This window comes from Neltuma alba, unplaced genomic scaffold, assembly GCF_004799145.2.
Source record: "Neltuma alba isolate B1F8T4 unplaced genomic scaffold, ASM479914v2 tig00011991_pilon, whole genome shotgun sequence".
Taxonomy (NCBI): domain Eukaryota; kingdom Viridiplantae; phylum Streptophyta; class Magnoliopsida; order Fabales; family Fabaceae; genus Neltuma; species Neltuma alba.
The window spans coordinates 19,284-44,950 of NW_021636564.1; the positions used below are offsets into that span (position 1 = coordinate 19,284).

At 34.5% G+C, this 25,667-nt stretch overlaps 5 protein-coding genes across 6 annotated transcripts; 2 read left to right on the forward strand and 3 right to left on the reverse strand.

The window, feature by feature from the left end:
- The first annotated feature begins 1,098 nt into the window (after positions 1-1,098).
- On the forward strand, positions 1,099-4,566 carry LOC114720600 (haloacid dehalogenase-like hydrolase domain-containing protein 3). 2 transcript variants are annotated; one of them, XM_028906259.1, is made up of 9 exons: positions 1,099-1,227; positions 1,434-1,550; positions 2,090-2,172; positions 2,806-2,889; positions 2,985-3,060; positions 3,178-3,250; positions 3,433-3,506; positions 3,976-4,069; positions 4,274-4,566. In XM_028906259.1, the coding sequence occupies exons 1-9, from the start codon at positions 1,122-1,124 to the stop codon at positions 4,338-4,340; spliced, it is 774 nt and encodes a 257-aa protein (XP_028762092.1). In that variant the 5' UTR covers positions 1,099-1,121; the 3' UTR covers positions 4,341-4,566. The 2 variants fall into 2 exon arrangements, with proteins under 2 accessions (XP_028762092.1, XP_028762091.1); XM_028906258.1 differs by having other exon boundaries at positions 4,271-4,539.
- LOC114720599 (acidic endochitinase-like) lies at positions 4,412-6,635 on the reverse strand. Its single transcript, XM_028906257.1, has one exon. It carries the CDS (start codon positions 5,918-5,920, stop codon positions 4,961-4,963), a length of 960 nt encoding a protein of 319 aa, XP_028762090.1. The 5' UTR covers positions 5,921-6,635; the 3' UTR covers positions 4,412-4,960.
- A 1,216-nt stretch (positions 6,636-7,851) lies between these two features.
- On the reverse strand, positions 7,852-11,830 carry LOC114720604 (cullin-3A-like). Its single transcript, XM_028906262.1, has 2 exons — positions 11,366-11,830; positions 7,852-10,181 (listed from the first exon to the last, which is right to left on the reverse strand). Exons 1-2 carry the CDS (start codon positions 11,524-11,526, stop codon positions 8,144-8,146), a joined length of 2,199 nt encoding a protein of 732 aa, XP_028762095.1. The 5' UTR covers positions 11,527-11,830; the 3' UTR covers positions 7,852-8,143.
- Positions 11,831-14,444: 2,614 nt separating this feature from the next.
- LOC114720598 (delta(8)-fatty-acid desaturase 2) lies at positions 14,445-16,358 on the reverse strand. The gene has a single exon (XM_028906256.1). The coding sequence runs from the start codon at positions 16,057-16,059 to the stop codon at positions 14,716-14,718; it is 1,344 nt and encodes a 447-aa protein (XP_028762089.1). The 5' UTR covers positions 16,060-16,358; the 3' UTR covers positions 14,445-14,715.
- On the forward strand, positions 16,281-25,109 carry LOC114720606 (probable membrane-associated kinase regulator 6). The gene is made up of 4 exons (XM_028906264.1): positions 16,281-16,483; positions 24,128-24,163; positions 24,475-24,968; positions 25,053-25,109. The coding sequence occupies exons 1-4, from the start codon at positions 16,281-16,283 to the stop codon at positions 25,058-25,060; spliced, it is 741 nt and encodes a 246-aa protein (XP_028762097.1). The 3' UTR covers positions 25,061-25,109.
- The last annotated feature ends 558 nt before the right edge of the window (positions 25,110-25,667 follow it).

The window sequence follows — 25,667 nt, forward strand, 5'->3', positions numbered from 1 at the left end:
TAAGTACATCATAGAGGGGATGTTTTAATAACTCTGTTTATCTATTTAATTTGCGCGTAGACCTTCAGTTAGATTTTAAGTTGAAAATACCCAAGCATGACAATTGAAAAATCTCGCTTTTATAATTATAATGAACCTAATTTCATGGGAAATTCTGTGTTCTACAGAGCATCTTGGGACAGTCCATGTTATTGCCAATAAATATTTGACATAAATTAAGGAAGCTATACAGCATGTGTGGCACTAGAATGTGGGTTCAATCCACCTTCAAGCATTAGCTTGTAATTCAAACAAGTTAATAATTATGAGTGTTTTCTTTATAAAAACTTACAAGTCAATAGTTGATGCGGTTCAATAGTTTATAATTAATTCCAAAGCAGGAAAATTCACTTATTTATTGGGCACCGACTTTCCAAACTGTAAAGGGGCTTTTCTCTTCAGGGAAGCAACTGGGGAGATAATGTTTACTGATTTGGATCCGGATTCCTGTAAGCTCAAAGCAATGAAGCATAAATAACCTAAATTACAGTGACATGAATTTGAAGATATAGTTGTTGCAAACGTCCCTTCCTATGAATTCGTGTTATAATCAAGCGGCAACTTTTTTCTTGGCCAGAATTTATATTACTCCTCCAGCCCTTAATATAATACTTATTTAACTAATTTGATTAAAATAAAAAAATTAGATAAGTTAGTTAATTATAAAAAATATAACATATTTTTTCTAAAACCACAATCATTTTTCTAATATCTTTTTCCCCTCACTTGCTTGATTATGGTTGATGAAGTATTTACATGGATAATTTAGAAAAAATTAATAAATATGATAAATAAGTCTTATATTTAGGATCAAAACTAACTTAACAATTAGGTCATATATTAAGGATCGGAGGAGTAGAATTTATCATAGGAATAATCCAGCAGCAACTTTTTTTCCTGGCCAGAAATCAAGCAGCAAAATTTGAATGAGGAGGCAAAATTATCCCTTGCTGGGGCAAAATTAACTACAGGAACCAGTAATTTAGGATTTTTTTTTTTGGCAAAAAAAGCTCCAAGCTGTTGTAGAAATATGCCGAAGACAACCACATAGAATTTGACGTCAAAACATTTTAGTGGAGCCGATGGGGACTAGCCTGGTGAGATGCTCTCCCGGTAACGCATTATTCAGAGCTCTCAAACCTCCGAATTCAAAGCTTTTTGGATTTTCTTCGATGTCGGTTCGCTACGGTCAGCTACATTTCAACTACTCGTACCCATCGTTTTCACTTAACCAAAACATGATTTTTTTTTTTCCCCATCCGGGTACAGAAATAGATTACTTGTTGATCAATAGGAAGTGGTTCATTCGCTTACTGCGGGAGTGTAACATGTTCTGGCCATTCTTGCTCAAGTTTCTCTGTTTGTCTCTGTTTCTGCTCAAATTTTGATCGTAGATGGATCGAATTCTCGTGGGAGGGCATATGATGCTTTGCTTTTGGACGCTGGAGGTACCCTTTTGCAATTGGCAAAGCCAGTTGAGGAGACTTACTCTGCAATTGGAAGAAAATATGGTTAGTTTGCGATCGTTGATTTATAAATTCACTCAGCAACTACCAATAAAAGGCCATAATTATCTTAATGCTGCGTCTCTTTTACTCAAAAAAAGAAAAGGAATGAAAATAACTAGCTTCATTCCCAATCTGCTATTTGCTATCTACTATCTATGTCTTATTACAATAAAGTCAAGCCAAGTTATGTGGCTTCGCTTGGCGTGTGAATAGTATTTTTTGGATGGCATAATTTGGTTGTTTGTATTTAATTATTTTGGTGATTTGAATTTGAATTATTTGCAGTCAAATTTGAATTGGAAAGTAAAGTTTATGGCTAGACTATTGTAGTAGAGTTCTTTAGATCTTAACGTATCTGTGCAACGTACGGTGGTCATTTTTAGTTTTCGAAAGTCATGGGCTTCCCATATGAATCCCTAAGTTACATTGCTCCAGTGAATCAAGTGAGTTAACTTAAAAATGTACTTTGTATGACTCTCACTTGTTAATACGTGGCTTGGAGTCATGAATATACCTGATAGCTTTCTGTCAACATTTTTAAGGTTTGACTGTGACACCAGCTGAGATAAAGCAAGGGTTTAGGAGAGCATTTGCTGCCCCTTGGCCTGAAAAGCTACGTTACCAGGTTTGTGCTCTGTGCGTGATAATCTGTCTGTGTGTGTGTGTACTTTACAATGATGCTCTGTATTTACTTGACCTTTATTCAAAGCTCATTCACACCTTTGGAGATGCCACTTTTCTTTTCTGGATGAGATTGCTTCCGATCATCTAATGGTTATTTGGAAACCGTGAGGACAGTGTTATATAGAGTGTACATAGTTCTAGTCTCTATGCCTCCAGCGGTTAGATAAAGTTTTGGTGACCTTGTACTTAGCACATATGACTTTCTATAATGACATATTTGGTTTGCTAGAGACCAGTTTTGTGCAAAAGGATTCTAATTGTTCCATAATGAAAAATTTTCTTTCATTGAAACACTACCGTGGTACTTATCTATGTTTACAAATTGACTTGCTTATGCGTAACTTCTGTGTCACTTTTGCAGTCAATTTTCTACTGTATCTATTTCATGATTATTGATGTCAGATGGTTTACCTAGTAGATTTCTTTCATAAACATATAATCTAGTCCAGAGATTGATCTCTTTTCTTCAAGATACGTAATATACATAAACAGAAAAGCAGCATGTAAAGGGTGCTTAATGCCGGTTTTCTTCAAGATACAGCAGTAACAGATTTTTAAGTTGTATTCATTACAGGGAGACGGGAGGCCATTTTGGAAGCTTGTGGTTTCTGAAGCCACGGGTTGTGCTGATGAAGATTATTTTGAGGAAGTTTATGAGGTAACCCTTCTCATGAGCATACCGTTCTTTTCCAACTCTTGATGGCTCTCAAGCGAACTGCTTGTATCTGAACTTCTAAGTAATGTTCTTGTCAGTACTATGCAAATGGTCATGCGTGGCATCTTCCAGATGGAGCTTATGAAACAATTTCCCTTCTCAAGGATTCAGGAGGTCAAATGAATTACACATATTTCTTTATCCTAGACCACTAAAATTATGTGCCCTGACTTATCTAAGTTCTTTGGAGTTCGACATTTGTTCTTTCTAACATGAAAAGCAGTGACACAGTTAAGATGGCCGTTGTTTCCAATTTTGACACTCGATTGAGGAAGCTATTGAAGGATCTTAGTGTATTAAATCTGTGAGCATCGATAATTTCTTGAACATGTTATTACTTAGCTTTGTTGCATTCTTGAACATTTGGATGACATTGACATAGCTGAGGAGATTTTTTCTTGTCAAACCTCTAAGTTTTCAGAAATCCATGTTGTGCATGAACCTCTCTTGGTGTTTATCCATATAAAATTTTGGTTTTTATCTTAGGTTTGATGCTATTATTATATCATCAGAAGTTGGATATGAAAAGCCAGATCCAAGAATATTTGAAGCTGCTTTAGGTATGTATGGTCTTCATGTATCAAGTAGATACTGGTCGTATTTTCACCTGTTAATTTATCACCACTTTTGTAAATTATTTTGTTCCACATTTCCACTCATCTCTGTCTTGCTTAACTTCTATTGCCTAAAGTGTAAAACGGTAAATATAGGAGATACTCTAGAATAAAATTATGATTATAACAAAATCAATAATCTATATATATATATATATATATATATATATTACAAAGTTACATTTGGAATACTAGAGGATGAGGAAGACTTGAAGAAATATTGTCTTGAACTATTTTTTGTATCATATGGATCAAAACCGATTTTAGAAAATCACTTCTGCAAGAATGCTGCAAGCATGTTAGTTTAATTAATTCTAACGAAAAGTGGCACTGTTCACTGCATTGCTACATCTAGTCCCACAATGATGCTAGAATTTGTTGAATTTTTTGTCACAAGTTTTTTGCCTTTTACTAGATCAAGTTGAAGTAGAGGCAAGCAGAGCCTTACACATAGGAGATGATAAAAAAGCAGATAAATTAGGGGCCAATGCAGTTGGAATAGATTGTTGGTAAGAGCTTTCTTGTCTAATGCTGATACCTCCTCTCTTGGACTGATAGAAATATCTCAATGTCTGTTCACTGCATGTATGCTTTTTTTTTTTTTTTGGGGGGGGGGGGGGGGAGTTCTTTAACGTCTGCATTTATTTGTTGGCTGAGATTTGAGTACATTGCTATCTTCTAAAAAGCATTTTATGCTCATCTGTGAAAAGCAGGTTATGGGGAACTGATGTGAAGACATTCTCTGATATAAAAATCCGCATTCTCAATTTGGAGTCATAGTTTTCAACCATAGAAGCAATCTTGGGAGTTTTGTATTAGGTCGTGTTAGTGATGTTATCTATCCTCTTGAATTTCTTATCTATGTTGCAATGATGCCATGAAATAATTGCTGCTTAAGTTTTCCTAAATAATATGGTGTAACTATTATAATTGTGTTCATAATGAACAGCAGCCAAATGAACCCCTTTGTCTGATAGCAGAAATCGCTTATTCCGCTTTTAAAGCAGCCATGCAGCCAAATTTGCAATGCTAAGCACATGGGAAATTCTCCACAAGTAAAAATTGCTCTTCCTTTGAAAGTAACATTACTTTTACTGGGTCATTGGGCTTTAGATAAAATCATTCATTCTCCCACGTCAGTTACATAGAAAACTACACACAGAACTGAAGCTGTGAGAGAGATCATCCCGTATCATGGGAGTTTAGTTATCTGATAGTAAAATTTTTTTACGGAGTAATTGTACAAGAAAATTTGTTAGATGATTTCCATCCCTTGTAACCTTATAAGGGACGGGGCAAATGTATTTATGGGCGATTTAATTGAGCATACTAAATATTTATATGTAAACATGCATCAATACACAACATATAGGCTAGTACATTAATGATGAGTATATATTTTAGACGTGGCTTTTGATGGAGTTACTATATCCGCTTTGGGCATCATAATACCTAGACCACAGCATGACACCTCCATATTTTGCTGAAGCCTTAATTTTTGGTAGCACAGTGGAAGTAAGATCAGATGCAGGAATGAAGCCACTGCCTGCAGCCTCAGGAGAAGCTGGCAGCCCCAGGAATATCTTGTTAGCTGGAATGTCTGATGTCCACTGCTTCCATGCATCATCGAGATTGGTGATTCCTGAACTGTACTGGCAGGGTGGGTTGTTGTAGAACTGGACCCAAACATAATCAAAAAGACCCGTCTTGAGGGCATTTCCTATCCAAGCATCAGGAAATGGGCATTGAGGTGCTGCAGTTATGTAAACTTTTCTCCCCTGATTGCCATAGCTTTTAAGGTACCTCGCAAGATCTCCCCAGTAGTGGTTTGATCCTCCTTCAATGTCGAAGTCAATCCCATCGAGAACAGCAGGACCCAGTGGACGAGAAGAAGACTGTCCTCCTAAGAAGTTGTTCCAAAGGTAAGTGGCTACATGTTGTGCATCTTGAGGGGACGCAAGTGAGTAGCTACCAGCGCCTCCTCCTAAAGACAGCAACACCTTGATGCCTTTGGCTTGACAGGATTTGATGTCAGAGCTCAAGGCAGTGCAGCCATTACTGTAGGGATCACAATGACCGGCCAAGTTTATCATCGGGGTTTGGCCATTCCCAAAAGTTGGTAAGAAGGCCAAAATCAAATACTCATAGTTGCCAGTGGCACAAGCCTTAGCCAATGTGCCCTCATTACCATTCTGGCCCCAGTAGATTGCTATGCTTCCTGCATTGGATCTAGTTGCTAGTGCTAACACGATGAAGGAGAAGACAGAGATTGAGATTGACAACTTTTTGGATGCCATTGCAAAGTAATAAGCAATATCTAATGAATTGCCTCTTGTGCAGCTTCCTATGCCAAACACCATGGTAAAGGATGCCTTTTATAGCAGAAGCTTGTCTCTGGTTCTACAAATTTGTGCTGATTATTCACAAAGAACGTTGCTTGGCAAACACTTTGTCTGTGGCCTCATGATTAAAACGCAGCGTACAATTTTCCTACATTGACATCTTCTCTGTCGGTTTCTCTGTGACTCTAGTATTGCTGCTTCTATGGAGTTCTTTTCCTTTATTCCAAGCAAAACTGTGTACAGCAGCGGTCAATTGTGTCGCAGTGATAGCTGGTTATCATGGAAGAATTATCACTGTTGGACCCCGTCATTTTTTCTCAAAAAAACCGAAAATGAAAAGAAATGGACATTAGGTTGATAGGTTATGCAGGTAATAAGCTCATCTCAAATGTGATAAACAATGAAACCTATGGAGCTTTCAAAATGCAATTTTTAACCTGCCTAATAGGGTGGTTCACTGCCGATCTCCAGAAACGAACAAGTATTGAGCAGATAATTGAAGTACTTGTAAATGCTCTACACAAATCAGTTCATTCTCCCACATTCATCCAATGCATAGAATGCTGCTCACAAGAATTGAAGCTTCGAGAGAGATCATCCTCTATTATGCGAGTTTAGTTAGTCGATGGTAGAAGCTGTGAGAAATAATAGTATCAGAATATTTGTGAAATATAACTGTATTCAGTCACCATATTTAAGTTTGATCTCTTACATTTTCACACAGAGTGATTTAAAAATACGTGACTGTATGGAAAGTTTAAATTTCATAATTACATTTGTTACCTTTCTGTTCGTTAACACCTTTTGACACATCGTCAACATTTATTTTTGTGTAAAAAAAAAATCTGAAATAGTCTTCTGTCGAGCAATTAACGCGAGCAAGTCAAGTCTGAGGATGTGAACTGGACCGTGGCTTAAAAATGATCTCAACTTTGGCCCCCAGAAAAAAATTGACCACCATACCATTCAGTTTATCGTTTTGGGTGAAAACATGCTATTTGGTTCAGAATTAATATATGTTCTACCATTTCCAATCATTATTGGATCAAATGGATGCATGGGACTCAAAATTAGAGGATTCGAATTTTGGTAATGAAAAAAAAAAATAGAAGAGCTACTTTCATATAGTAGTGCTTGACTGCTTGAATATGAATTTATAATATTCAATATTAGACAATTCACAAACAATTATATACTTTGATCTTATACATGCGTACCAGCAAGGTGGGTTGGATTTTTTGTTTTTTTCCTTTAATACATTGGAAAATTAAAAGACTAGAGGCAAAAAAAAAAAAAAAGCCCAGAAACAGCTACGTTATTCAATTCTCGCCCGCGAGAAGGCTGGCCGATTCCTTGGAGAGAACTTGTTAGTGAGCAGACTATTATTTTCCCCCCTAATCTAGTGGATGAAGCTTGCCGACAATAAGTTGTGTTAATATCAAATTTGTGCAACGTGGCTTGGCAGTCGCTTTGGTTCCTGTCTTCGTGGTTAAAACGCAGTCGTTGACGATGACAGGAGGAGGATAGAGTACAATCTGGCATTTACATCTTCTTTGTCTGTTGTTATCTCTGTTACAGAGGTCAATTGTTATTAAGGGACACGAGTTTTCCGACTTGAAGAATTTGTCCTTGTGGGATTAGGCGACTTTCCGAGACAAAGAAATTAAAGAATCATCTTTTTCTTTTGGAAAAAAAATTACGTTTTGTATATTATACCTGCATTGTAACTTTTTTCCATGTTTTCAAAAAAATTGTTTATAAAAGACTTGTCCAAAGAGAGTGTGACCATCCTAAATGAGTATTTGGATAAAAACCAAATCATAGTTTCAGAAGTGATTTTACAGTCTACAAAATAAATATGTGAAGGAATTTATCTCGATTTGCGAAAAAAAACTTCTGAAAAGTTTTTCAGGCCCCCTTAATAGGGGGTTCTAAAGAGCTACTAGAGAAGCTGAAAATAGTAAGCCCTTTGCATTGGATTGGATCGGTGAAAACCTCCTAGCTTCGAGCAGCAAAGTTGTCAAGGAAAGACATACGAGGATTCCTCAAATAGAGCATGGACATTAGTTTGTTAATTTATGCAGATTACAAGCTCTCAAATACAAAACCCGACACACAACAATATGATGTACATTGAAAATCAATGGAGCTTTTCAAATGCAACATTCACCCGCGGTGCTAAGATACAGCATAATGGCTCACCGCTAGTCTTCAGGAACTGAACAAGCTTTGGAACCACATCTAGGCAAGATACCGATAAAACCTTCTGTCGCCCTCATCACGCTCCAAAAATTCACGCTCAATGAGGGACTCAATCCTTTTCTTAACCTCTGTCGGATTTGCCAAGAATCGCGATTGCAACTGCTTTGTGACCTCTGCTACTAGATTGTTATGATCAAGGAACTTCCTTGACTTCATGATCCTCACTATTGCAGCTTCAATCTGAGGCTTCCTGTCCTCCTCCACTCTCTGTCGTGTTTCTAACTTTTCTGGTTCTGATTCCTTTTGTGCTACTACCGTTCCTATTTTTACCTTGTATAATTTGCTACTGAACTTGTCATTAACAAAGAATGAATCATTCTCTGCAACATCTTTACCCATAGGCTCCTTCCTGAGGACATTTCTGCCCTTCACCAAAGCCAATGATTGTAGGCACCTCTTCAGATCTGAAGCAGGAATCTGTGTTGCTTGCTCAATCTCCTTGTAGCTAAGTCTATCTGTATCGTTGAACACCATGAGGACACACATTTGATAAGTGGAGACATGTAACTCATGCTTCTGGCCATTTCCAAAGGTTGCTTTTATGTCTGCAGATCCCATATTTGTTTGCCAGGACAATCTCCTGCCGGTATGAGTACCAAGGTAATATGACCGAAACTTCTCACAAAGTGCTGACACCTCAGCCGGCAGATTGCATGGAGCACTGGGCTGAGTAGGCCAAGATCCTGTTGTCAGAACCTGAACAGTCAGTGTAGGTCCATCTCCAAGCTCAGGGTGGCTTGAGTTAAAACCTTGCATCGTGTCCTCTGAAGTTTTCATGTCCATAAACATGCCTTCTAATTTAGAGGTGAATTGGTAACCACATTCCGTCTTGAGCTTAACCAAGAGGCTTCTCTCAGCATCATCAGAAACTGTTTTTCCAGACAAGAGTCGCTTTGCCAGATGTTGCTTGTAATACTTTTCAAAAACATCTTTTTCCTGCAAATATCGAAACAACATCATCACCTTGTCAAGAATAATCTCTACATCATCTTCACTAACACCCTTAAGACCTTTACGAAGTTTATCATCTACAAATAGTGAAATAAACTCCGGAGAACGCTGATTCAAGTTAATGAAGTATTCAAATGAAGAATTCAAAGCATTCTGAAAAGATTTGTCATTGTTAAATGACAGGTTAATAATCTTGTCATATTTATCTTTCTCATCCAAAAGCCTATTCACGAACTCTACAGGATCCTTCAACCTTTCTGGATCAGTAACAAGCACTTTGCCAGATTCTCTGATATGAGAAGTCATCACTTCTCGAATTTTTGAAAGACCTTCAGGAACACGACGAAACAAATTATACATTCTACCCAGATCTTCATATTTATCATCACAAAGCATATTTACTAACCCAGAATTCTCCATATTGATTAATCTCAGCATGTGATCTTCAATCATCTCCTTCTCCACCACATTTGTTATCTTCTTTTCAGTCCTGGAATCCAAGTAATGGTTCACCCTGTCAATTTCCTCATTCAGTCGCTTCTCAGCTTTTTTCAGATATTCCCCACAGTCACAGCACTCAATGAATTTCTGGGATTCTACCCTATAAAACTCAGCGGACACTCGAAGAAAATGAGCCTCAAATTCTTGTGTATAGACAGATGGACCCAAATCCAATAGCATCTTTATTATATTCCTAGTTAGCCCTCTATCAATAACTTCACCAGTGCGTTCTCTTTGTACAAATTCCAAAAGTAAAGTCAATAGCCGGGTCCTGATCTGGCTGGAGTAAATAACATTTTCTCTCCATAGATTCAGCCCAAGCTCATGAACAGGGGTCTTATGTGTGCTTGGGATGTAAGTTCTATCCATATACATTAGTATGTCTCTAATCATTTGCAATGCCCTATTATGATCACTCCATTTTCTGTTGAGTTCCTCCAGAAAGGATTCACCTTGAGCTGCTTCAACAGAATTGGCTATATCTTTGAGATGTGCAGTCATGGTTGTGACCAGTCCAGAGTAAAGCCTTTCACCAAATTTGTGAAGCACCATATTGTATGCATTTCTGAATCCACACAGAAACAGAGGTGAAAAGTTTAGAGGCATGATATATAATTTTTCCCTCGGGAAAGAATAGGACAAGACATAAAATCCTTTCGATGGGCACATATCCCACAAGAAAATCCGTTAGTTCAGTGTATGTTATTTAAATAACAAGTCATTAGCTGAGTAGAAGTATAAAGTATAAACCATTACTCTAATAAATATCCAACTACAGCTGACAAATCTGCTAATAAAACTATCCTTTTCAGAACTCAGAAGAAGCAGAAGTTTCATTGCATGCAAAGAGAAAGTCAATAGATTCAGTACCCATTGTGTTCCACAAGAACATTTCCATTAAGAGGCCCAACCTTGAAACATTAATGTGGACTCTTATCAATGATGTATATCAGAATCCCTCATAATATCCTCACAAGTAAATAGTTATCCAATACAGAATTTCAACTAAGCAATCCCTGCATAGTTCAGGGTTTCAACCCTCCCAGTTTCTAAACTCACAGTTTTTTCTCTCTCCAAGCTATGTTAAAATTTGTGAAAAGAAGCGCAACTCAATCTATTAAGATATCATAAGAACTCAAAACAGTGCAAAAAAATTGAAACAGATGAAGACAGTCTGGGTTCAGATACCGAGCAACTCCAACGATTTAAGAAATAGAACAGCATAGAAGCTGATCCACAACTCAAAAAAAAATTGAGCATCTTATAATCTCGAAAAGAAAAAAGAGCTCCAGTTATAATCTCGAAAAGAAAAAAGAGCTCCATCATATATTCAATTAACTCGTCCATAAACACACTTCCTAGACATAGGAGACACCTTATCTCACACAATGCACATACCATGAAAAGTTGACCAGAAGGAACTACAAGAAGGATAATAAATTTGTTTTTACGATCCACTTTGTACAGTTCAGATACCTTAAATACTCTGAGCAGTGCAATACTAAATAACAGATTCTCAAACAATGTAAATAACTGCACAGGCCAATAATAAGCTGTGTCGGCATTCAAAATTGACGAGTTATTTTACTGAGTACAACCGCAAGTTCGAAGCTTATCAAGATGATACAGCCGACTCGTCCACCAAGAGATCAGAAAGATCACATCACACGAAGAAAACAATTTTCCCAGAGAGGAAGGCAAACGCAAGATTAATGGCAGCCGATGGAAATCACGAGAAAGAAAGGAGACCTGTAGAGCTCTTCGAAACTGAGACCACTAGCGTTGTGATTGTATATCTCATTAATCGCGTGCTCCAGAATCTTCCAGGTCTTATCAGCGTATTTCGGATCCATCACGACCCGGTGCTTAAACGCCTCTATCTGAAAATTTCTTTTCTTCTGATTACTCATCTTCCCCTTCAAATGAAAAGTACACAGGCAAAATCTGAAAGTCAAAGTATCTTCGATCCAGAAGTTTCAGGTTGAAGAAACGATGGAGATTGATGATGTCGGAGCAAAGATTGGCAAAAACATCAATCTCTTTTTCTTCTTTTAAAGCCGGTGAAAGGTGATTAATCGTTGGAGGGAATCGAAGTGATTGGATTGGCAAGAAAATTTACGTTCAATTGGATTTGAAATGTTGAGCCAAAAAAAAAAACAGAAAAGATAAAAGATCAAAAAAGATAATAGTAATAACGAAGGTTAATTAGAAGGAGGACTGCTTCCCAGGCACCGGACGGCGGAGAGTTTGGTTGGCTGTTCCCAATCTGAAACATTTCAAAGTTCCATCATTTAAAGTATAGTTCAGATTTTTTCTCTCTTCAACCTTAATCATATTCAAATATTATCAAAATTAATTAAAGTAATTGTTCTTATGGAATTTTTAGAAAAATAAAAAGTTTCTCATCACCAATCTTGTTAAGAAAAAATCGACTACTTCCTTCATACAAAAGATTGGCTGTTAATTTTATATATTCTACCACCCCATCTTTTCAATATAAAACTTAATTAACTAATTTAAAAATATTAAAATATTATTTAATTATATCACATATTTTATGATTTCTTTAAAATACTTCTTTGTATTATTAAATTATATATCAACTTATTAATCACATATCTTTTTTAATACAAACACCATGCCAACACACCGTATGGGAGAAAACTAAATTGTTAAACACATGAAATTATCAATTATGACTAGGATTAAGCCAGCTGCTCCATTAAGCTCATTTTATCCAATTTATTTTAAATGTAAAAGTTAATTAAAGAATTTATCTTGCTACTGATGATAAGATCTCAATTTTTTTTATTTATCACTTTATTCTTTTTGTCAAAACATTTACATTGATTGCATACAATATAACTAATATAACTAATTTTGTTATTACTAGATGTTGCATAACTCTTATAACTTGAGGTAGTCTTTTTTTTTTTAAAAAAAAATATATTTTGCATAATACTAGTCATTTTTTCTGTTGATGAAGAACAATTTTTAGATTTTAAATAATTTTTTTAAAAAAAAGTAGGGTCAAGCCAACTTCAATCCAAACCCAACAAGCACTAAGTTGGGTAGGCATGCTCATTGTAGTGGGCATGGAGTTAGGGTGAAGCCCAATTCCTACATATTCCATCTCCTCATAATGCCTTGCTGGAATTTCTAGATTATAAGAGCGTAGAGCGTAGAGATAAATGGAATTAAGAGCACAGGTTATTAGATTATCTTTTTAATCTTTGCTTTGTGATCCTATGTTTTGCATCCTAACACCTTCATATGCCACCAACCCAGCTTGGATGCTCTTCAAACTCGTCAAATCCAAACTATTCATATCTAATTTGGATAGTTCAAACTTAAAATATTTAATTGATTGTTTTTAAATGAAAAATTATATTTTTAAAAAATAAAATTAAAATATCATTTCTCTTTTAAATTCTATATTTATTAAAATAATTATTAAAAAAAAATTAAATCCAAATTTGATGAGTTTGAATGCTCATCTCATTGATGTCACTCTCTCTCTTGCAAAGCATTGTATTTGTTAAACAAAGACTTCTAATTTTATTTCCTTCGTATTTATTGATGGATTATGAATAAGGGTGGTATTCCTGTTATAAGGAAGATTGAATGATTAGATTTGTTGTGACTTGATTGATACTACTCTTTAAATTCCAATTCTTTCTAGTTTGGGTGAAAGGATTGATAAAGCATGAACACATAAACTATGCTTGGAAATTATTATTCAGAAGCTGCACTTGAACTCTGACCTCCGTGGTATTGTCACCCACATCTATATTTGCTTCGAAGCAAATTTTTTCAGCAAAACAATCCAATTGAATGCCCCTTGATTTCACCTTCGCTCATGTCTCAGCTATTCGTTTTATTTATTTTTTATAATATAATTATATGATTTATAGTATACCTAGGAGGTGATTCTCCTGACGTAATTTTTTCATTCATAAAGTCTAAACTAGACTCGCAAGTTTCAACTCTGTTTAAAGAGAATGAACACCTTTCATTAATACCATCACAACTAACATAGAATTAGTACAACATCAGCATCAAAATTGTGATTTGATTTGACACACTAATAATCTTATAGCTTAGTAATATAAAAGTCTCTTAACTGAGAACGCGCAGGTTCAATCCCAAGTGAGCAGGTGAATTCGATTCTGAATATCACATTTAGTATGAAGCATTAAAAATAAGGAATATGAATTGGTATTGCAGTTGAGAAAAATTATGTATATAAGCTTCCAATGTTTTGTATCAAAAGGGCTTGGTGGCATACCATGCCTCCTACTTTGTGGGAAGTCCAGCGATTCTGGGTGTGTGTTGGGGAGTCCTTCCTCTTAAGAGCTTAATGGGGGTGTGTGATTAAAAAAAAAAATTCTACTCCTAAGTCAAAAAAAAAAAAAAATCGTCGTGATTTGATGACTACCTATTAGAAACACCTTCTAATTTCCCCAAAAAAAAAAAAAAGGAATATAATAAGTACCTATCACAAACACGGGAAACACTAATCCATTATAGCTTTGCTTAGAATTAACATTCGATGTTCCTCACAGGCATCAAGCTATCAGTTTCAATTTCTTCCCTTCCACTGAAAATAATTAGAATCATCATTCTGGTAAAACGAAGGCTAAACACTTGTCACCATTCAGCGTTAAGTGTAGGCAAAGTTAAATCTTTATGTTAGGTCTACCACCAACAAAATGATCCTGATAGGGCCTACAGCTGAAATTACATACGATGGTTGAGCCATAATTACGTTCAATAGAACAGTTCTTTCTCAAACACACAAAAAAGGAAATGAAGAAAGAACAAGAAATCCTCTGCAATAACATATATGATCAAACATGGTATAAGCATCATAAACGAACACGCTAATCCCACCGAATGGAGGCTGACGATAACAGAAATATAGAGGAGGTAAAAATGCAACCAAAATCTGAAAAATGTATAAATAGATGCCGAGTGTATGAACTGTAAAGTGTTCCAGGGCCCTTGGGCAAGAAATTTAAGGGCAAAAAATTAAAAAAAGAAGAAAGAACAGAGACACAGAGAGAGGCATATCAGCCATTTATTCTGATCCTTATTGCTCAGCCATGAGTATTAACAGCTTCCCACAACAAATTCTTGGCCACAGGGTTTGTCAGATCCCTAGCCTGCAAGGCTGCAGTTCTAAGAGTCCTAATGGTCCGTTTATTGGCCTCCAAGAATGACAAGCTCCTATAAGGCAAATTATGCTTCTTGCAGAGATCAATCACCACTGGAGAGACCTTCCTCAATTGGCACCTAGGAAGCCTTGGGAACAAATGGTGCTCAAGCTGAAACTGCAATCCACCAAAGAACCAGTCCATCCAGCTTGAACAAGAGATATCCAAGGTGCCACTAGTCTGCTTCTCAAACCAGTCATTACCATTTGGTGGCCCAACATAAACATTAGCAGCAAAATGGTTCAAACAGAATTGAACGTGCTGAATTGATGTGACAGAGAAGCTTGCTAACACAAACATAACCCTTTCAGGCCAATTTGGCAGGCAAGAAATCAGAAGAGGGAACCAGGTCCAGAACACAAGAATTCCCATTATGTTCAAGGCTCTATCTGGGACAGGGCGTTTTGAGAACAAAAGAAGAAACGTTTGAATGAACAAATTAACCCTGGCAACACACATTACTGGGTAAAATGTCCAGTGCTGATAACTGATAAGGAACCTGGAAAGAGAATCAAAATTTAAGGTCCTCCCATAGAAACAAGATGTTATTGAATTGAAGAAACGGGAAGATACAGCAAAAACGGGGATATGTTGCAGATCAGGATCATAATCAAGACTATTGCAGGCAATATGATGGGCGTTGTGAGTCCATTTCCACCAGGCAATGCTTATACCAGTCAAGCAATTCCCAGAAAGTACCTGAGCAAGTTTGTTATAACCCTTGCTTGACATTACCTCATAGTGACCAGAATCATGACCCACATACGCACTTTGCATCCAAAGCAAACCCAACAACATAGCAGAACCCAAATGTGCCCACACGCTGGTGCATCTCAAAACACCATACAGAACAACGAGGAACAGAACACCAACAAACGTAAGAGTATAACAAGTGACATGCCCTTTCCTTTCAAAAAGACCCAATTTCGCGAACTCTGATGCGAGCCTCCTGTAATCTCTGGACACATCCGAAACCTGGAAGTCTTTTAGGTAATACCCAGTGAAGAATTTGTCCAGATATTTCCATGCGGTACCAGGATGATAGGCAATGAACGCATCGGTTACATCCTGGCCAGCGAGGTTCAACAAAGGAATATCCCCACCAGGATGTTCTTTTGCCCAATCTGTGACATTGTAAACCTTACCTTGCACGGAGATCCACAAATCCCCCGGCTTGTTGTGCTTTTTGAGTTCCTCGGTCGTAATGTACTTCTTCTCAGCCTCCATTGTGTCAGAATATGAAGCAAAGAACGAGAAAAACAAGAATGGTTAACGCAGGAAGACGTCACGGATGAAAAGGATAAACCTGATTCTGCTATGCAAGAGAACCCAAATCAAATAGATCCCAATACTGGGATATAGATTTGATCTGGATGAGATCTCTCTGCCTCCCTCCCTCCCTGTTTATCTGCAACTTCAGAGGCCCTTTTAATTTGTCGAGTTTTCGAATGCCCTTAGGCAGCTATATGTACGTTACAGCACACGGGAGAAGAAAGGTTCTGCCTTTGTTTAACAACGAAGCAACCTTTGGAAAGCCAACATTACCTGGAAACCTGAGGCAAAGCGGTGGAATAGAGATGTACGGTTATGGGATCGGTTACGAATCAAGGGCTAGCGGGGAGGTCACAGGGAATTTAAAATGCACTGCTCTGTAGGATATCTCAGTGAGTACGTGACTTCCTAGATATTTTGTTCCGGGGCAATTCAACCTCACGTGACGAGATTATAGAGAGATGTGCGGCAATTACCTGGCAACTTGGGGCAAAGCGGTGGGATAGAGATGTACGGTTATGGGATCGGTTAGGAATCAAGGGTTAGAGAGGAGGTCACAGGGAATTTAACGTGGACTGCTCTGTAGGATATTTCGGTGAGTACGTGACTTCCTAGATATTTTTTTCCGGGCTATTCAACCTCACGTGATGGGATTATAGAGAGAGAATCAGGGAAACACTGCCTGATCAGTAAATTAATAGGTTTACTAATTCAACTCTTTTTCCGTTACAAAGTTTCAATGGCCTTAAAAAACTACTTTTAATCCTTTTTTTTCTTTGGATAATTTTTTACTAAATTTTTGGGGGAAAATTAAGAATTTATTTTTAAAGTTTTGACCATATTTTTAATATTTTAATTAAAAGATGAAAGGTTTCATCTGATGATAAATTAAATATATATGTTTTCACAAAACTTACTATAATTACTAATACTAATATTTAATAGTTAGTTATAATATAATTTTATGTTAACTACCCTACTTCATATATACCACATCTTTTTTCTTTGGCCTGAATGTATGCCACATCTCATCTCTATCTGGAACCAGAATATCGCAGCTAGTGTAATGTGATGATTGTAAATGACTTTCCTTTAAATCTACCGACATCAATTTGGTCAAAAAAAAAAAAAATCTACCGACATCAAAAAAGAAACTTCCCTTTGGTGCTTGATTTGATGACTGAATTGATACAATGGCGTTAAAAAGGGAATAAATAAATAAAGAAATAAACATATGGCTCTTAAATTTTTCATCTTATTTGCTGCAATTATTCATATAAATTAGGGACAATGACAAAAAAAAAAGCTGGAATTTTGTAAATGCCAAACAAAGAATGTTAACAAAAATTTGTTGTTATTTATAAATTTAGACTTGTTAATACCAAATAAAGTTATGTTACTAAATCTAATTTAGGATTTACAATTTTCAACTTCTTTGTCTGTCATTCTCCTTATAAATTAAAGGAAAGGATTAACTTATTTAATATATTAAAAATAGAGTATTTTTGCATAATATTTTGCTGATTATTGCTTTCCTTGGATAAACATGAGCAAACTCCAAAATATTTTCTTTGGCAGACAAAATTGTCAAATTTTAGGAAAAATATAAATTTCTAGCTTTTTTTCAATTATTAATTCAAACTCTGAATTTTGATACGGAACAACCTAGTGCTTATAGTTTTTAAATTCCAGCTCAAAAAAATCAAATTTGAAAAAAATAATTCCTAATTTAATAAATTACAATGACTAAATTATCTTGAATCAAAAAGATTATGAAGACTAAATTATGTCAAGTAAAAATTTAAGAACTAAATTGATAATTAATGAAAAATTCAAGAATTAAAAATTATATTTTTCTCCAAATCTAAATCCAACCAAAAAATAACGCAGAGATTTTTTTTGTTGATAAAAATAACGCAAGGATTTTTATATTTCTCAATAATAATATATATATACTTTAAAAAATTAATACTGCAATATACAAAGGCCCAAATCATCCTGATTACAATAAATAACAAGATTAGAGATTTGTTTCGAATTTTAGATGGAATCTGATAGAAATTTTTTTAAAAAAAGAAAAGACGGAATCAAATGAGTTGGTGAACGTGACTCGGCAATTAGCCCGGTTCTCGAAGTCGTCGAATTTGTAAAAGTCGCTTATAAGGATATGTACAAGAGAACTGGGTTCTGAAAGTGAACGGCACCGAGGCACTAAATGACAAAAGAAAATCAGATTCGAAGCCAGGAAAATAATAACAATAATACAAATAATAAAAAAATGGAAAGTGACGTGGCAGGGACTAGATTGATTATAATTATTACTTGATTACTTTAATTAGGATTTTGATTGGAGAATGAATCTCCTAAACTCCTGTCTTCCTGCCTTATTATGGGATCCCTTTCAAGATTTATCTGGCTAAAATATCATAACCATATATGCTTAGTTTCTTTTAATAGCATCCACTCGTATTTTACGACTTTTTTTCCAATTTTTTCGCCAACCTTTATTTAAGATAAATTGAATTATCTGTAACCATGTAGTTTTATCATTAAAAAATAATAGAAAAATTTAAAACCATACGTAAAGTTTATTTCTTTTATTTATTATGATATAAAATCATAAAATCACTCTTCTCCCTTCATTTTATTTTTTTTAACCATGTTATGCCGTATCTAATACTCCATTTAGAAATAGGAAGCACCCGAGAAGAAGGACAAGCATGTGGGAATGTGCGATTTTCTTTTTTCTTAATCAAATGTGCCAAAACAACGTGGCTCGCGTAGGGAGCCACAGGTAAGAAGTGTGAACGTGAGTCTGAAGCTTTACAGTAGTACTATATTTAAAAGATCAACTATTAATATAATGACATTAGGCTTTTTTTAAACTGCGTTTTAAGTTGCAAGTTTGATCTTGCATGAATGTAATGAGTTCGTAAGTCTCTTAAGTGATAAACGAAAAAAGACAGATTACAAATAAACATTTAGAATGAATAAAAATTAATTGGGGTAGATTAAATCATAAATCAAATAAATTAGTTAATTATTATATATATTTATATATATAACGTTATATTGTAATTATAAGAGTTAGATCTGGTGGCCAAAAAACAAAAGAGTTAAATAAGTTGTTTGTTTTAGTCATAAGGGGAAAACTATTTTGAATGTAAGTATACCTTCTTTTTTGTCAGTTTTTAATTTAGTACTTATATGTTTTTTCTTTTAATCTTGCATAGAGATTAAAAATACTAATAGAACAAAGTTACAATAGCAATGTTACTAAAAAAAAAGTAAAATTAAATGATTTAATTAATAAAAAGCCACATAAATACCAAACTAAACAAAGTATAGGTATTTCCAATATGGTTTTTCCTAGCCCTAAATATAAGACATTAACTCGTCATTTCTTTCAAATTTATTACCTGTATTAAGATGTTTCCATGAAAGGGAGTTTCAATGCCCCTAATTAAATAGAGTATTCTAGGAAAAACAATACATATTTATTACAAAATAATTAGCTTAACTAATTTTTTTAACATATGCAAATTAGTTATGCAATTCTTGTATTAAAGATTGGGAGGTGTATTACTGCCTATAAGAGCTATATAATTAATTCAAAAATATTAAGAAAATTATTTAAGTTAGTTATTTATAACAAATAGGTAATTTTTTCACTAAAATACCCATATTAATCATGTTTAGTGAAACTACTCCTTAATGAAGACTTCTTAACATGTGCAATCGCCATAAGAATTACTTAGAATAAAATGGATCAATATTAAAAGTAAAATAGACTGAGATTTATATTTAAAATTAAATTAAATCTCTAACTAATTTTATATGAGTATGTATCCCCTGCTCAGTGTATCTCTAAATAGCACATGTTCATCCCCCAAACCATAGCATTTGGGGGATGAGACCCTCTTTTTTGGGGGATGAGACCCTCTTCTTTCTTTAAAAAAAAATAACTTTTATTTTTTTACTTAGAATAATAATTAGTGTATTTTAGAATTTTTCAATAACATCTAGTATCATAATTAATTAATTTCTAGCGCATTCAATCACCTGAACTATTTTTCAGTTACACCCACTATCATAAATTAATTATTTTTTAATATGTCTAATACCCTAGAGTATCTTTACAGTGGAACCCAGTATTATAAGTTAATTAATTTTTAATGTATTTAGCATCCTGAAATTTTTTTAGTAACACTCGATATCCTAAATTAATTAGTTTTGACTGCATCTAGCTTTTTGAAATATTGTTCTTGTTAAACCAAAATATTTTTCTAGTAACACTCACTAACTGAAAAATACTTTGAATATATTAAAAATTAATTAATTTAGGATATTAAATGTTACTAAAAAAATATTTTAGAGTGTTAACTATAAATTAACTAAAATAAATAAAAAATTTAAAGAAAAAGAAAGAAGGAAAAAAAGAGGAGAAAGCGGTATGAATGCAAGGTAACAATTTTTACTTCAAAATATCCGAGGTGAGAGCGAGACCAAACACAATTATACACCTCCTTCACTGGTGTGGGATTGACAATTTGACCCAGACACACCCGAGGGCCACGGCAGGGCGCATTGACCGGCAAAGCGACGTTATTGAATGCAAGGTACTACAAATTTGGTGGAGTTGAATTCTCCACAAAGTGTCAAATATCATCACTATTTTCAGCTGATTGGATTGCTAGTCAGCCCCACTACAGCGATATCCACTGGTACCTGGGGCAATGCATTCGATGCCTGTACAATGAAAGTGGTCGACAACATCTTAAATACGATTATTTCAATACAGCGACATTTGTTTTTTTTAAAAAAAATCATTCAATGCTTACAAAGAATTACCAACAGGTTAGGTCAAATGAAAGTAACTAGCTTCTTCCTAAAAAATCAAGGTTTGAATTTCTATTAGGATTTAAGAGATTTATTTGTATTTAATGCTCCATAAGGTCTTGAACATATTCAATGTAAGGGTAATTTAAATACTTTATATAGATTAAGAAAGTTAAATAATGATAGTTGGGATAAATTTGATATGATCTTTCTAAAATATCTTTATATAACATTAAATTATATATTACTTTATAAATTAGTTTAAAAATGATAAATATAAAAAATAAAATTAATTAAAGTTCTATATTTAAAACCGAGTTAACTTCTAACTACCTCATACATTTATTATTTAAAATAGGAGGAGTATCTTTCTCGTGCTTTCTGATTGTATTTATATGTATTCAAATGGAACATATCTGGTCTCTCCCCAGATCTGAGAGATGCAAATATATTTTTTTTGATATAGCTTAAAGTATCCGTAAATCATTTTGGACTTGAAATTAATATATGTAAGGATGAAAATGTTGAGATTAAAACCCTCCAAATATAAGATGCAAAGATTTTGAATAGCCTTGCATTTTCTTTTTCATAACTCATGCATCCATTATACTCTTCTGGTTTTATTTATAAAGCAAAAGAAAAAAGTTTTTTTTAGTCCTATTTATAAGTCACTTTATTAAATTTTTAGTATGAATGTACTATTTTGCCCTTCATTTGTTATAAAGTAGATAATTATTTTTTTAAAAAGTGTATATATTAAATATGGGTAAAATGAAAAAATTAATGCAGTTTAAGATTTTTTTCACTTGGAATAAAATAGGACCAGAGAAGTATATTCTATTAAAGGGTTGGATTTAATGTCGCATTTAAGAAAGTCTTATACGAATAACATCCCAAAAAAAGACTTAGATCTGTTTCTTTGGGCCCAAAAAAAATGCACTTGGATCTAAGTCACACAAAATTTCAGTCCAAAGAAAAAATTCACACAAAATTTGTTAAATTGTATAGTGTAAATTCAGTGTTCTTGACACGGCCTTAAATAGCGGGGCTTCTAACCGGAGTCCCTTTTTTTCTGGTCAAAAAAAAAAAAAACCGGAGACCCTTTTTTGGTAGCAAAAATAAAACAATTACTATTACTATTATTAAATTATATTGTAGAGGAGCCTTCTGTTGTATTTTTTTTTTTGGTAACAAAGAGGGCAAAAGCCTAACTAAAAATTAAAACGGGAGGGGATTAAATCCCAGTAAATCGTTTTTCATAACTATCTATAGATGTCACGGACATTGATCTAAGGTACCTGAATAAGAGAGACTTTCCTTTGATAACGCATCAGCAAATGATTTTTTGTCTCTGGAGATGTATCTCAACTGTAAGTCCCAACCAAGAATCTTCATGTCCCTGATCCGCATAAACACCAAACTATAAGAGCCAAGTATAGAATTGCTCAATAGCATATCAATTAAGGTTTTGGAGTCAGATGCAAGAATTATTTTCTTGAATCCCCTCTCCTGAGCTATTGAAAGATCTTTGGTACCATTTAATACGAAGTATTGAAAATAAGAGATTATGATTGAGATTAGAAAAATAGTATTTAGCATGAAAGATTGCTTATTACATAAGATTAGACAAACCCATCTATATGGGATTGGAAAATACCATGGGGGAAGTAGTATTTCCAAATCCTACTTTTATGGGTTTACTTAATCTCATATAATAAACAATCACTTATGCTAAAGACTTTTTTAATGATTTTTTTTAATAGTAATCTTAATCCCCATCTTTTATTGTTTTGTACCAAACGAGACCTTTAAGTATTGCCCATTCCTCAGCTTCCAAAGCATCACATATTCCTAATCTTTGTGCAAAACTTTTTATCCATTCACCATTGTGATTTCTAAAGACACCCCCACATCTAGCTACTTGTCCAGTAGAAGACACAGCACGATCAACATTGATACACAGCACCGTCAACATTGATTTTAATCCAATCAACCAGAGGTGTTGCTGACTCATTAGTAACAAATAAGCTACCAACTGAAGCTAAATCATTAGCTATTACAAAGGATTTCCAAGATTTCAAAATCATATCAGCAGGATTTGTTTGCCTTTGGAAATGATCATTCATTCTAATGAATCTAAACGTTGAACCAACTTAGTATATTGGTAGGTCCAGCCCAATCATCAATATTGATTGGCCCAATAACATAAAATTGAGTTGCGGGATAGGTTAGGGTCAACCCAAGTTCTGCCCAACTCGATAAATGTTTATTGTCTTATATATTTTAAAATTTTCATAAATAATTATTAATTTTATAGAATTATTTTTTCTCTATACACACACACACATCATATTCACATGTAATAAGTTAAAGTTATGATTATGATAAAAAATTTTAAGAATTTAATCTTTTAGTTTTATTTAAGATTATAACTGATTTCTAAGCTTAATAATATAAAAATATAATACCTAAGTATAGAATATTTATAATTTTAAAAGATGTTTCTTTTTATTTAATTTTTTTTATATATAGGTATCATCTTATATAGAGGCAATTCTATTTGAGACATTGTCGGGCACTAAATATGTACACCTCTCCTAATTCATTGCATTTTGGATGTAAATAATTATATTTTTGTTAATAAATAAAATTAAGTTTTTTATTTTTAATAATTTCTCTAGGATTAAGCCAGACATGTTTTTGTTGATAAACAACCTTAGTCCTTGTAGTTGTAGACCCTTATCTAAACCTCCTCCTCGAATGATCTTAAAAGAACACACTCCTGTCATAATTCTGCAATAAATGAACCAAAATTGATAAATGGAGACGTCCTTGTTCTAACCAATCGGGTTAATCCTTCTGAGTATGGAAGTTCTGTTGTGTGTGAATATTTTAAGAATAATTTTGACTCCACAGTCACCATACTTCACGCCATTCTTCATGCTCTTCTGTAGTTCTGTCCCTGCAAACTTCAAAAAGCCATTTTAACATCATAAATATGGCATTTTTCATGCTTTCTTATTTTAGTTTTCCAATTTCCTTTTCATTTTGCAGTAGCTTGAAATAGAAAAGAAATGAAAGCAAATTAACTAGACAAACCTTTCCTTTTCATGTTTTTGTTCCCTTCTCTATTCTCTCTCACTGTATGGCTTATCTTACCTTACCAATCCAATTGAAATTGCAGACAACCACAACTAGATGATGATGATGAGAAAGCAAGGTATAAACTTGCTATATATAAAAGTCAATTCAGTTTGCGTATTCATGTCATTCTATTTGTTCCAACCTTGACCTTGACAGAATAGACAAGGCTTTCCCTTCTCTTCTCGTGGCCTCTTATTGTTTTTGTCACCAACATTATATTATATATTTATAGCTACCAATAACACATGTAAATTTGTTATTCCTTGTTTCCAATGGAATCTTCACTGCCTCTGGCTACTGATAGCTTTTCACACAGTTGGCTATCAGACTTCAAGCCTTCTGTGAACTGCCTTGAAGAGCCTCTCAGAGCTTCCATGAACTCTGAAGGTTTAATAATGGCGAAACCCAGAGCTTTAACTTTGATTTTTCTGTCACTCTCTCACCATCTGCTGGTTTTGCTCATGCTGATGAGCTTTTCTCTGATGGCTTTATCAGACCTGTTTATGGTAATACTTCAAAGATAAGATCTTGCAATACTCCTGATTCTACACAAACCATGCCTAGTTCTTTCTTTTACTCAGGAATTGTCTCTCCAAGAGGTGTGGGGACTCATCATCATGGGTTCTTCACAAAGTGGAGAAAATCCACGCAGAAAATCTTGAGAAGCACCTTTGGGTATTTCAAGCAATTAGGGAGGAGAGTAGGGTGCTCGAGGGAAAGTACTAGAGTTGGTGACTTTGAGAAGACGGAGTGGGAAGTGAATAGTTGGAGCATTTCACAGCAAGCATCTCCAGTATCAGTTAAAGATTATTCTATGGGTGATCTGTTTGATCATGAGAACTCAATTCATGAAGCAGTCCTTCACTGTAAAAGATCAATAGGTATAATTATGCCTTTTCTTTTCCTTTGTTTGCCTTCCTAGATTTGTTGAAACTTGTCTGTTTATTCTCTCTTCTCATTTCCAGGAAAATAATCTTTCATCAGCAGATAAAGACGAGAATAGAGAAGAGAAGTGAAGTGGTGCTCCAGATGTGCATGGAAGCTGCTCAGGCCTCCCCAACTTGATCTATATTCTCTCTTCTCTTGGATTTTACACATATCGGTCTGCTGAAAGAAGTTTTCTTAGATGTAGGAGTGAGTGAGGATATATAAAGTTTAATGGTACTCGCTGTACGCATTTTAGATGTAAGAATAACAATTTTTCAGCACTTTTCCAAGCTCTAATCTTCGCTCTTAATTCTGAATAGTTCACAACAGTTTCTGTTAAGGACAACGTCAGATGTCAGGATTCAATTAATGAATCATGACAAGAGAAAGAATAGAAAAATATTTTCCTATGAGGGATCCTCATGAAATATCAGGTTGCCATGGATTACACTAAAGAGCCGTCAAAAAGATTCTCTGATTTAATGCCCTTGTAGAAACCTTCATTTCCCCATTTTTAGACAAATATTTAAGATAGTAGAGATGGTCCTCAATAAGGACGTACTTTTAGTATTTTGAAAAAAAAAAAAAAATAACAGCAAACTTTATCTTATCAGGGTGAAGTTAGATACAAGGATCTGGATCATATGGTGCTA

Excerpts from the sequence above, each read along its gene's own strand:
- LOC114720600 (XM_028906258.1), top strand. The coding sequence starts at position 1,122 with ATGGGGACTAGCCTGGTGAGATGCTCTCCCGGTAACGCATTATTCAGA. Across the intron at positions 1,228-1,433 it reads TTCGATGTCGGTTCGCTACG|ATGGATCGAATTCTCGTGGG; the intron begins GTCAGCTACATT and ends TTTTGATCGTAG. Across the intron at positions 1,551-2,089 it reads TGCAATTGGAAGAAAATATG|GTTTGACTGTGACACCAGCT; the intron begins GTTAGTTTGCGA and ends AACATTTTTAAG.
- LOC114720599 (XM_028906257.1), bottom strand. The coding sequence starts at position 5,920 with ATGGTGTTTGGCATAGGAAGCTGCACAAGAGGCAATTCATTAGATATT.
- LOC114720604 (XM_028906262.1), bottom strand. The coding sequence starts at position 11,526 with ATGAGTAATCAGAAGAAAAGAAATTTTCAGATAGAGGCGTTTAAGCAC. Across the intron at positions 10,182-11,365 it reads AGTTTCGAAGAGCTCTACAG|AAATGCATACAATATGGTGC; the intron begins GTCTCCTTTCTT and ends GTGTGGATTCAG.
- LOC114720598 (XM_028906256.1), bottom strand. The coding sequence starts at position 16,059 with ATGGAGGCTGAGAAGAAGTACATTACGACCGAGGAACTCAAAAAGCAC.
- LOC114720606 (XM_028906264.1), top strand. The coding sequence starts at position 16,281 with ATGCCCTTAGGCAGCTATATGTACGTTACAGCACACGGGAGAAGAAAG. Across the intron at positions 16,484-24,127 it reads AATTTAAAATGCACTGCTCT|ACAACCACAACTAGATGATG; the intron begins GTAGGATATCTC and ends TTGAAATTGCAG. Across the intron at positions 24,164-24,474 it reads GATGATGATGAGAAAGCAAG|GTTTAATAATGGCGAAACCC; the intron begins GTATAAACTTGC and ends TGAACTCTGAAG.